This window comes from Clarias gariepinus, chromosome 7 (assembly GCF_024256425.1).
Source record: "Clarias gariepinus isolate MV-2021 ecotype Netherlands chromosome 7, CGAR_prim_01v2, whole genome shotgun sequence".
In the NCBI taxonomy this organism is placed as follows: domain Eukaryota; kingdom Metazoa; phylum Chordata; class Actinopteri; order Siluriformes; family Clariidae; genus Clarias; species Clarias gariepinus.
Window position 1 is genome coordinate 5,597,232 of NC_071106.1, and position 12,527 is coordinate 5,609,758.

At 36.7% G+C, this 12,527-nt stretch overlaps 1 protein-coding gene across 1 annotated transcript in view; it reads right to left on the reverse strand.

Annotated features, from left to right (window-relative positions):
* gmps (guanine monophosphate synthase) overlaps positions 1-12,527 on the reverse strand; it is a 31,785-nt gene that overhangs the window by 11,635 nt on the left and 7,623 nt on the right. The window contains exons 3-13 of the mRNA XM_053500821.1: positions 11,153-11,267; positions 10,950-11,047; positions 10,760-10,863; positions 10,284-10,477; positions 7,441-7,606; positions 7,190-7,341; positions 6,761-6,934; positions 6,466-6,571; positions 6,230-6,345; positions 4,865-4,990; positions 93-208 (exon numbers count right to left, since the gene is read on the reverse strand). Coding sequence (XP_053356796.1) covers positions 93-208; positions 4,865-4,990; positions 6,230-6,345; positions 6,466-6,571; positions 6,761-6,934; positions 7,190-7,341; positions 7,441-7,606; positions 10,284-10,477; positions 10,760-10,863; positions 10,950-11,047; positions 11,153-11,267 — 1,467 coding nt within the window. The remainder of the gene's footprint in view (positions 1-92; positions 209-4,864; positions 4,991-6,229; positions 6,346-6,465; positions 6,572-6,760; positions 6,935-7,189; positions 7,342-7,440; positions 7,607-10,283; positions 10,478-10,759; positions 10,864-10,949; positions 11,048-11,152; positions 11,268-12,527) is intronic.

Here is a 12,527-nt window from a genome sequence, read left to right on the forward strand (position 1 = left end):
TTTTTCAAACCGTTTATTCTGTTCAGGAAACAACAGACTATGGATTTGGAGAGAGAGAGTGAGAGAGAGAGTATGTGTGAAAGAGGTGTTACCTGTTGATGGTGTGACAGATGCGAGGGATGAGTCTGGCAAGGAATATGAGCGATTCCCAGTGCGGAGCCTCTTTACTGGTGACTCCACACACGTAGCTGTACGACCGCGCGTCACCCTGTCCACGATAGCAAACGCAAATTAACACGAGTTAAAGATTTGAGAGTTTTCTGATGGAAATATCAACATACTATCATAACGCGTCTTAACACAGTAATAGACAGACCAAGTAATGTTTGTTTTGCACAATATGTTTCACAGACGTACTTTGTGATTTTAATCCCGTCCGAATCTGCCATGTCTGTCTTTCTCTCACACGACCTCTGTAAAAATTCCAGAGCAAATTACCTACTGTTTTTCAGCAAACTCGGAGGTCCTCTGAGAAATCTAATCCTGTCCGAATGTCCGTGATTGCCGAATTTTTTTTCTCCAAAAAGGCGTTTTCTTTTGTGTTTTGGTCAACGTGAGCGACCGTACTATCACTAGCGCGCCGGTATTCAAGTTTGCGCACCAATAATGGATGTAGATGTAATCTTGTGCAACGCCCACATGTAAAAACAGACACTCCTACCTCCGTAATAAACACGGAGATATTAGTCCCGTCTGAATGCATACATGAAATGACAGGCGTCATCTGAAAAAAATCAAACTCAAATGTCGTTTGGAAAAGTAGTCCCGTCCGAATAGAGCTTATTAGACATTGTGTTTTAACAGAGACACATGCAGCATTTTCAAAAACCTCATTGTTTATTTTTTTCTATTTATTAGAACGATTTGGGTTTTATTCATTTATTTCGCACATAAGCATTGCACTGCTAGAACTGTGTAAATAAAACTCAAACTGAGAAAATAACATGCGTCTTATTAATTACTAATGACTTCATGATTAATGTGATCAACTATCAGATTGTACACATTGTGCTCAGCTTTATTTTCTTATTTTTTTACTTTTTTCTGTTGCTGTGTCAATTTTGCATAATTTACCAGGTCTAAAAATTTGCTGAAATTATGCTAATTAATGTCCTAATAGAGGTCCTCAGGTTTTTGCCGGCATTTCTAGATTCAGAAAAAAATTTGTAAATAAAAAAAAAAAAAAAAAAAAAAAGTGAGAAACTATACTGAGATACATTTTAAAACAAAGGATATCAATAGAAGATTGGTAAAGACACTGGCATGCATAAGATTTTTAAGGACTAATTAAAAAATGAAATTAAAATAAATGAATTCAAATTGTTTACTGTTTCATAAAAAACATTTAAAAACCTGTCTTCATCTAAATAACTCATCGGCAGCAGATTGTTTCTCTTAAAATGGATCAGGTGTAAAAAAAATTTTTAATTATTTTGCTGTAGGTATTTTTGCATACGAGCCTTAAGAATCTTCGCCTTATGTTAGACTTTGCCTTGGCATGCAAAGAATATTTTTTTTTTTGTGCAGGATTTAGTGAAGATGTAGCATAATAAATCCCAAGAATGTTAGCAAGGACGGTAGAAAGCAGAAAACGGAGCAACTTTCAGGTTGGTTTTTAAAGCAACCGATGCCAAGAGAAATCGTAAGTTAAGTGAGGTTTAATTTACATTTATTTTATATTTTATTAATTCACGTGTCTTTTCAAAAGGTTTTGATAGTTGGTATATACTGAAATGTGATTATAGAGTTGGAAATTGGTAATATTGGCTGGAAAAAATTATCTGCATTTGCATTATTTGCAATACAAATGTTTACCCTAAAATCTTGCCTTCTGACGGATTAAATTGTACGCTGAGGTACTGCTGTAAATAATAATAATAATAATAATAATAATAATAAAAAAGAAACTAGATTGGGAAATGTATATAAAAAGCAGATCAGTAGAAGATTAGTATAAACACTAATCTTGTGAGATGTACAAGATGTTTAAGGCAAAAATCTAATTTTAATAAAAAAAAAAAAAAGGTTCTGAAAAAAAAAAAAAAAAAAATCAGAAACCTCACAACATCTGAATTCATCCACTGGTGATGGATTGTGTGTCTCGTGATGGACCAGGTGTGGAAAATTGGGAGTTTTGTTGCAGTTTATCTTGATGCAGAAAAAAAAAATGCCCCTTTACACCTCCATTTTTTCAAAACAAAAATACCATACATACATCTGTACTATTCTGGGTTGCACACATTACATTAATCACACTGCAAAACAAATTGCATTCTCAAGAAAAGTTGAAAGGAAAAAAAAATAAATAAAAAGGTGCAAAGCGTCCTGAATGAAAGTGATTCACTCTCAGCTGCCTAAAACTTCTCTCTCTCCCATGTGGCTAAGATTAAATTTAGCAGTCTGCAGCGCTGGGGCAGGAAGTGAGGAGGAGGAGGAAGAGGAGGAGTGGTTAGTAAGAGTTAAGTGCAAAGTTTAGACTAGGGAAGATAAAATCTAGAGCCGTAGTCTCAACACTGTGCGGCCTGCGGCAAGACGGTGATGTGATCTGTCCAACCACGGCAGGACAACAGGGTCTGTGTACTATGGACTACTTCAGCAATTAGATGCTTTCAAAAGATAAATAAACTAATGTAAATAAACCGGATGTGCCGTGACGTATACAACTATAAATAAAGGCTTAACTTGAACATTACAGTTACACGGTACTCCAATGCAGTAGTTTTTAAAACTTGAAGGAAATGTACTAGCTGCTTGAGACAAATCAGACAGCAAACATTAGCGCTAATTAATAAAAAAATCAAATAAACATTATTCACTACTATAAAGTGTTTACACAGCTCGAACTTCCAGAGGTTTCATCATCAAGCAAGCTCGTTCCTACATAAATGTCAACATCAAAGCACTGAAGGAATCAGCTGTGTCCCTACTCGGAGCACCACACACACACACACAGCATCTAAGAGGCTCTTCAGCTCAGAGAGGCAGTGCGACATCACACTGCTCAGGAATAAGAACAGAAACACAGACACAAAGTGATTCAGCAATTTCTGAACGCCAAACGCTGGATTCTTATTGGTCACAGGGTTGTTGATTTGTTTTTTAGAGCGGTCGCACAGATAGCTGCTCATCACAGCTTTCATTCTAAAACATTTCATCATCCTGTACTATAATGTTCCTTAACATTTAATACAGCTATGAAGTGGTAACTGATAACTTGTCGGCCACTTGCAGAAGAGACTTATGAACTGGTTTCGTCCCGGGATTGTGTTCGTAAGTCAGATTTGTTCTCAAGTCCAACAAAGCGAGTCTTTAACACAAATATACAATATAAAAGCATACCGATCCACTTGACTAAATCTGCCCTGCTTTCCCCACACATCCATCATGTGGACAATAACTGTAACAAATATAATGGCCATTGCACACATCCAAATCATTGCACTTATTGTACATAACTCTTTCCCCCTCCTTATTGCACTCACTTATAATTAATTTGCTCATTTACGCTCATTCTAATTTATCTACTTCCCTATATACTGTTTACATATGCAAATTATTCTGCACTGCAAAAATGCACTTCTAGTTAGATGCCAACTGTATTTCGTTGCTTTGTGCAGTGACACAGTTAAATCTAATCTAATCTAAGAAAATGAATCTTACACAAGTCAGATGTAAGATGTAATTGCCTCTACGCCTTTAATCGCAAGGTGAATCCCAGACGCCACTTTGTCTCACAGCTGTTTCCCACTGTTTTGGACTGTTAACTTTTGTTAAGGATTTTCCGAAATTAGGATTATTCATTATCAGGACAGACATATTTAAGCCATTAAAGGACTTCCTGGGAGGCCAGGGTTTCAGACGTGAAGCAGGAAAATCGTGAGAGCACTAGTGAAACACTGGAATAAGTGCTTTAGTGTAGCAGAGGATTATATAGAGAAACAAAAGGAGTTTTTACTACCCTCATGTACAATCAAAAGTCCTGGTTTGACTTGAACGCCTCGTGTATTTTAGCTAAATTATATAGACTCGGTGTACACTCCCCTCACATAATGCATAAGTGTTCTGGAAGTAGTACAGAAGTACAGGAATCCAGACAGCGAGAGACTAAAATAAACTCTGAACGGTGCGTCACGATGTCTGTGTTTAACCACAGGCTCTGGGGCGACTGAATAAACACACACAAACATCTGGAAATAAATGGAGCTACTCAGTCATAAGACAGATCGTAAGTCTGGGCAAAGATCAAACAGACCAGTAAGTTACCAAAAAAAATAAATAAATAGAAAAGGGGAGCAAGTAAACAAATGTGTGTATATGTCAGAGAAATAGTGTCTGAATGTGTTTAGAAATTAAAACAATACAAAAAATACTGACTCTTTAGATGCGTAAACAGACAGATAGATGATAGAGCTGCTCGACTAAAGCAACAACTTATTAATAACTTACAATAAAAAGTTAAGTCTATAATGCTGCACAAAAATTAAATAAAATTAGAAAATAATAGAAGAATCCTTAATTTCAATTTATCATCACGATTGAGTTACACTGAATAACCGTTTTAAATTCTTTTAACAAATATTCACGGTCTGTAATACAGGTCAAACCGAGACTTTTGAACAAAACTGTTTTATTTGAGAGGAGTTTTTGTTTTTTAATTTCTATATATAATCCCCTGCTATACTCAATCACAGGCGTACAGCATACTTTAAATTATTGTCAAAGTTTAACTGCGGCTGAGAGTATTATCATCGTAAAGTTCTAAAAGTTCCTTCATTCACCAGTCCCGGTTTGACTTGAACGCTCCTCTTGATCACAGCACTGTGGGGCATACGTTTAGTTCTTTTTTTGTTGTTAAAGGACTCACCTGGACGCCGACAGTTTTAATTGGCAGCAGGAAGGCATTTAGTGAATGAAGGCTGGTGATCTGCATCAGCTTCTCCTCTTCCTCGTCTGATATGCACGACTTCACTCTCTGCAGCAGAGTGTGTGGCTGCACAGGAACAAACGGAAGAAGAAGGTAACGAAACCAGTTAGGCGGGTAATTTACGTACTTATCGCTAGGGAAAATAAAAATAAAACAATATGTAGGGACAATATGTGTTTTTATACTTCCTAGAGAGAGATGTCCTAAAGTGTTTTATTCTGTAGATGATGTGTAAAACTATAATAAACGTCAATTCTTATCAGAATCTGGTTTCTGCTACTCGTTGCTGCATTACACTTTTGTCTATCATATTTCTAGTTTGTGGATTATTTTTTACTTTATTTTTATGCATCAATTCTTTGCTTGTATATATATATATATATATATATATATATATATATATATATATATAGGAGCAGTCTCTGGCACAATAATTCTCTCTCAAAATTAATGAAGTTATCTTATACAGTGGAACCTTGGATTACGAGCATAATTCGTTCCAGAAATGGGCTCATATTTCAAAACACTCCATAATAAATAATAGAAACTTAAATTATTTGTTCCACAGCCCAAAAATACATAAAAATAATTAATACAAAATATAAAGTAAAAATAAAACAAATTAACCTGCACTTTACCTTAAAAAAAAAAAGTAAAAATAAATCCGACAGATAAGTGTTTCCATTTATGCGCGCAGGCGTTGTCTGTGTGTGTGCGAGTTTGTGCGAGAGAGAGAAGGGGCACAGTATTAAATTATGCACGCGCACACACATCGACAGGCTGATACAGAGAGAAAAAGTGGATCTTAAACCTCTCTAATGAGACTTGCTTTTGCTTTACACGGACGCTGTACATACACGCATACAGACACAAAATAAAATATGTTACACACACACACATGGTCACAGTGTTATAGTAAACAGTACACGCATGCACGGATGTTAATTATACCAGTAAGAGTCGCGCACTAAGACCCAGCAGGGGAGACGATGACCCACAATTCCGCAGCACAAGAGAGAAAAACCATTGGCTCAGTTGTGACCACGTGACGCTCGGCGTTAAAACAAGAAGCGCCTGCGTGGTACATGATACTCGGTACTTGTAAACCAAGACCTGTTTGTTTTCAAAGACAAAATTTATTTTAAAAAATCTTTGCTCGTCTTGCCGAACACTCGCAAACCGCGTTACTCACAATCCAAGGTTTCACTGTATACTACTTTTGTCTGTAAATTTAAGTCTCACAGCTGTAAAACTAAACCAATAGAAACCTCTTTATTAATATTTTTAAAAAACCCTTTCTATTACCTTCTTAACACTGGCGGAGAAGTCTGTGATGATTTTCAGGATGTTGTTGGTCTCGGCAAAGTCTTTGCAGACGTAAGGCTCATCGGCGCAGATGACTCTGATGGCCAAACCTGGACCTGGAGGACAACCGAAAAAGGTTTTAAACCTGGTTATCCACCTACTTTCATCATCAATATACTTCAGAAAGATGTTGAGAGATGCTCTAAAGGGGTTTTCCAATTCCGCCTGGAACTCACCAGGAAACGGGTGTCGGGAGACGATCTCCTCGGGGAGCCCGAGCTCTCGGCCCAGCGATCGCACCTCGTCCTTGTGGAAATCTTTCAGTGGCTCGATGACCTTCCCCTGACAAAAAAACAGGAGAATCTTAGTTATATTGCGAGACTCATCCTACGTATTTATGAAAATATAACGTTCCTTGTTTTCTGTCAAATCTATATTTTTGGAGAACGTCTCTAACGTTCCTTCACACAAAGATAACCCTGTCATTATCATCATCATTATCATCATCGTCACTGTATTGTTGTTCTGTACCTCGTCTCTGAGTTTGCGGATCAGCTCCGTGTCGTTGTGGTGAGTCTTGATGACGTCGGCCTTGCCACTGGCCAGATGAGATGCGCTCTCGATCAGGTCAGGTCGGAGGGTACCCTGCGCCAGATACACATCCTCCGGCTTCAGGTTCATCTCGCCGATCACCTCGTTCGCCACCTAGACACCAAACCATCACGCACAAAAAAAAAAGAAATTCTGTTTAATATAGATTTATACATAACAGCATTTAAGTCTCCAGTGCTAAAGCTTTTTAAAAGTCTGAGGTAGAGATAAACTGTACCAGTCGAAAGTTTGGACACAAGTTTGGATTTATTGTCTACATTCTAAAACAATAATGACCAAATGCCCTGCGTGTGTTATTTTATAGTTTTGAGGGGAAAATCCAGTAAACAACAACAACAACATCTACACCTTGACAAAAGTGTCGCCGATGATCTTCCTCTTCTCCTCGGGATTGGTGGTCATGTTGAGCGTCTTGCTAATGCGTTTCCGGGGCGTGCGGTCCTCCTCGGAGATGGGCAGCGTCGTGGTGCCGTTGTAGAACGTGTGTGCTGCGTTTACGACTGCGAAGAAATGATCGACGCGTTAGTACTTCTAACCAACCCATTATCCTTAATAACTATAACACTTCCGTAAAAAATAAATAGAAACACTGGTGTCACCTTTGAGTTTAATGCCGAGTTTGGTGAGCGCCTCCTCCACGCTCTGGCTTTCCCTCTTCCTCATGAAGCCATTGTCGATGTGGACGGCGATCACTTGATCCTGATTTAGCGCTTTATTCAGCAGGGCTGTGCACACCGTCGAGTCGACACCGCCGCTTAACAACACCTGCACACACACGCACACTATGAGCGCTTTGTCATGCCGTTACAAATAACTAATATATTTATACATTTTTATATTACTGATAAACACACAAACAGCAGTGTTGAATTCCTTATTCTGATTAATGATGACTTTTTTTTCGATCTATAATAATGTCTATGACAAAAAAGATGCTCACAGATGCTCCGCAACATTAAACACAACTATAAACAGAGCTGCGAATCGGAGCTAGACTGTGAACTGATTTGATTTTCTATAATATATAAAAAAAAAAATTAGTCCATTTTAAACAATTAAATACTGCAAAGTTTACCAAGATTATTTAAATAGTGCGAATTGATTCTGAATCAATCACTGACCCAACAATTTAATTAAATTAACCAATCAATTAAATAATGAACTCCAACTGTAAACAGATCAATGGTATGAGATTTCATATATTATCTATAATTCATCTATAATTTACAAAAAAGAAGAAAAACTTATATAAGGTATTTGGTATTCAAATATTTATACATTATATTATTAATGTTATATTCATATATCATACTATATCTTTCTATAATATTTACATCATACTATTTTTCTTTTCCTGAAGTGTGTATACTTTTTTGTCTGACACTGTATTTGTATTAAAGACCCTTGAGAGGTTGAAGTAAGGAGTTTCCAAGATCAGTGCTTTCTAACAGTCTGATGTAAAGATGTAGCTTTAGCATTCCCCCTAAAGTGTAAAAGCATGACAAGTTTATACTTTGTGATTCTCAATAACATGAGAACTATTAAATAAACTGCAGAATTTTAAATTATGTTTAGATTCCGAATAATCCTTAATACAATAGAAATAGTCAGAAGGTTCGACCTAAACGTATGAACTGTTGATATAACGTGTAATGAGATCAACGTAAGTCGCTCTGGATAACAACGTCCGACAAATAAACTGTAAATGTAATGACTTTTAAAAGAGATTAAATCATATCTCTGATTTATCACAACACTACAACACTATTGTATATTTTCCTACAATAACGTTACCTAGAAATTATTTCCTTAAAAACTAAAAACACATTCCTGGAGTCGTAACGTTTCTCGGCACGAGACAGAAACGGCCAGAATGCAGCAATTTGTAATTCACAGCTTCACAGTCACAGACCACGTCATCTTCAGGTACAATGCTAACATCAGAGTCTGTAATTCCAACCCACATAAACACGTTATACAGCTCACAGGGTGTGTCTGAGGAGTCACATATATAATCCAATAAAGGACTCGGCGTATTCACTAGAGGACAGGCCCAATTTATGGAAGCTTAAAGAGGCAGGAAAATCTGATTAATACGAGGCTCTACTCCTCCTCCCCAACACACACACACACAGACGTACACACAGACAGACGTACAGACGTACACACAGACAGACGTACAGACGTACACACAGACAGACGTACAAACGTACACACAGACAGACGTACACACAGACAGACATACACACACACAGCTGAGCTCGGCCTAGAGCGCTCGGATTTTTTAGAAATATGAGAGATTAGCCAGTTAAAGATTTCTATGAAATAAGCCAACTAACACACACACACACACACACACACACACACTACTTTAAGCTTGTTACAAAAGAGTTAATTAGGTGTTTAAATGTCTCAGGAAAGAAGGCCATGATTAAAAATAAGTCCTGCTTCTAAAAAAAAAACAAAACGGGCAGATCTCAATTAGAGCCGGAAAACAAGCAGATATTATAAAAATATATATATATAAGCCATAAGACATGTTTGGTATTGCTAAACCTAAATAATACTAAATAATGCTAACTATAAACTATACTACTACTATTACTACTACTAATATCAATGATGCTAACTAAGATATACTACTATTATTACTAATATTAATAAATAAAATAAATATTATTATTATTATTATTAACTATAAGCTAGCTATAAATGTCTTGAATAACTAATTTTCTTAAATTCTTAAATAAATATTATATAAAAAATAGTTGCCCTTTGCATACGCCTCACGAATTTTTACCTTCAAAGCTGAAATTTTGCAAGTTATTTTTACTTGGCATACTAATAAACCAAGCCGAATCAACCACCAGCCAAGTTGCACGTTTGCATCAGTGGAACGACAAGTGAAGAGAGGGTTTTTTTTTTTGTTTTTTTTTTGCATTTTGTGCAAGATTAAGTGAAGACATAGAATGTTAGAGAGAAATAAGGGAGCCGGTTTTCACTGGTTTTTAAAGCAGCTGGTGTCAAGAAGAATCATAAATTAGGTTTAAGTCTATAAATTTCATATTTTACTTCATTTACATGTCTTTTCTAAAATGTTTAGATTGTTCTTAGATGCAGAAATATGATTATAGTGTTGGAAATTAGGTACTATTGGTAATATTTTGTCCACAGTACTGAAGAGAGCGCGACTGCCTGCCAAAATACACAATCACAACCAGTCACAGTAGCACTTTCAGCAAGAACACACATTTGATAACATTACATCATCTTAAACAACACGGTGTCTCCTTAGTCCTTCTGAATCGCCTCCATGGTGTTATGGCTAACACAAACTACAAAGCTAACTAGCTTCTACCACAAGCCGAATCCTAAATCCCCTTCTACCCCCTCCTCTTCAGGATCAGGACCGTACATTCCCACACTGTGCCCTCTTCCTCACCAGCACTTTGGACTTGTCCACTTTCTCCTGGATCTCGCGTATGCACCCCATCTGCCGGTTCTGCACGGTGAAGTTGTTGGTGCAGCCGGCGATCTCGAACAGGAAGTTCCTCAGCATGTCCATGCCTCGCTCGGTCAGATCGACCTCCGGGTGAAACTGTGTCCCGTAGAGCTTCTTCTGCTCGTTGGCAATGCCTAAGATGGAAAAAAAATGTGATGATTATTTTTAAAGATATAATAATCGGTAAACTTTAACCACAAGTGCATAATATAGGTAGTCCCTGACTTACGAATTTCGGCAGATACGGACAGACCCGGTTATAAACAACATTTTCAGTGTGTAAGTGCACGTATAAAATGTCTATGAGATTCACTTTGTTGGACTTGAACGAGTTCCGTTTCAGGAACACATTCGTAAGTCAGATTTGATCGTAAGTCAGGAACTACCTGTATTACGTACTTAATTTCTTGTCATACCTGCAATGATGTTCCCAGATTGAGCGACGACTTTGAAGCCGTCTGCTACTTTATCTACGCTGTCACCATGAGTCAAGAGTACCATCTCCTCCTTCTGTAGACCCCTAAACACATACACACACACACCTCAGAATGACATCCATACTCTGCTTAAAACATTAACTTTAATTTAATTATCGTGAACACCTACCTGAAAAGCGAGCAGGAGTTGTCTATTCCGATGCTGAACACACCGTCTTCTCTTACACTCTTCCTGTGTACCGTGCCTCCGAACACTTTATTCATCATCTATTCCAAACATCACACACACACACACACACACAAATACACTGAATCTGAATTCAAAGGACTTTAAAAAAACATCATTGAGTCAAACACGAGCGGTCGTCACACCTGCATGCCGTAGCAAATCCCCAGTACAGGTTTGCCGATGGTGAATATGGCCGGGTCGAACCAGGGTGCATCTTCTGCATAGACCGAATTTGGACCCCCGGAGATAATGATGGCCCTGAAGAGGAGGGGAGAAACTAAATTAATTAAATGTCTGTGATTGTATCAGACACAATTGGAAGCATTAAAAAAAAAAAAAAAAAATCTTTCGCATGCACATGAATAGTAAACAAATCAGTTTTCGAATGTACATGATTTTCATGAATACCATTAGACAGTTTTTTGTGTAAACGTTTGTACAAACAATTAAATTAATTAGTTTATATTAATTTTGACAAACAAGTCCTATTGTGCGTCTTAAGCCTTAAATCCTAACAACAATTACTTATAATCTCAACTCCGCTCATCTTGAAGCGAGTCCTGGCTCAGTTAAAAACTTTCTTCCTCATACCAGCTAAGGGAGTTTCTCCTCAACACCATCATCACCAAGTTTTATTATTACAGGACTGTAAAATGAGCTTCACCAAACATTCCTGAACACATTTACTTGAATTGTACTTAACATCTTAGTAGAAATTGAGATTCCACATGGATTTAAAGTGCAAACATTTGTACAGAAAAACATCTGTTAAATGTTTCTTATATCATGAGGGTGACACCACTTCAAGCTTGCAGCCTGATCATCATCACGAGATCATGACGATCACAAGTTCACATTCGGTTAATAAGTTTTTTGTTTCCACTAGAAGCTGCTTGGAATCAGAGCCAAAGTAAAGCTTACGTAGCAAACTTTTCAACATTACAACAACTTTGTTTAAAAGGTATTCTCAGGGACACACAGCTCATGTACAAACTCACAACCTCAGACACCTCAGGCCAGACAGTGTATTTACACACACAACACATTTTATATAACAGTTTCTTTTTCCAGCCACAGTAAGACTCACGGCAAAAAAATAAAAATAAAAATCAGGAAAGACCAGGAACTCTCTGTCATATAGAGACCAGCTGCTATAATAAGTGGACATGTATCTGGTACAAAGAAACCTCAGCTTCTATCATTCACCCTATTTACCCTAAATTGTACTTTATATAAATTTTTACTTTAAATAAAATGTGTATGTCAAACTTGACTTTAAAAAATGTTTTTTAAAAACTTGCTTCAAAAATATGTTACTTTGTTAAATTTACACTTTAAAACATTCAAATCAAATTTACTTCACATTTTTTAAATTTTACTTTAAAAAATGTTTTTAAAAATTTACTTAAAAAATGTATACTTCAAATATTTTTACTTTAAAAAAAGTTTTCCAAAAACATTTTACTTCAAAAAAAATTTTTTTTAAGTACTTTAAAATTGTAAAAGAAATAATTCAAA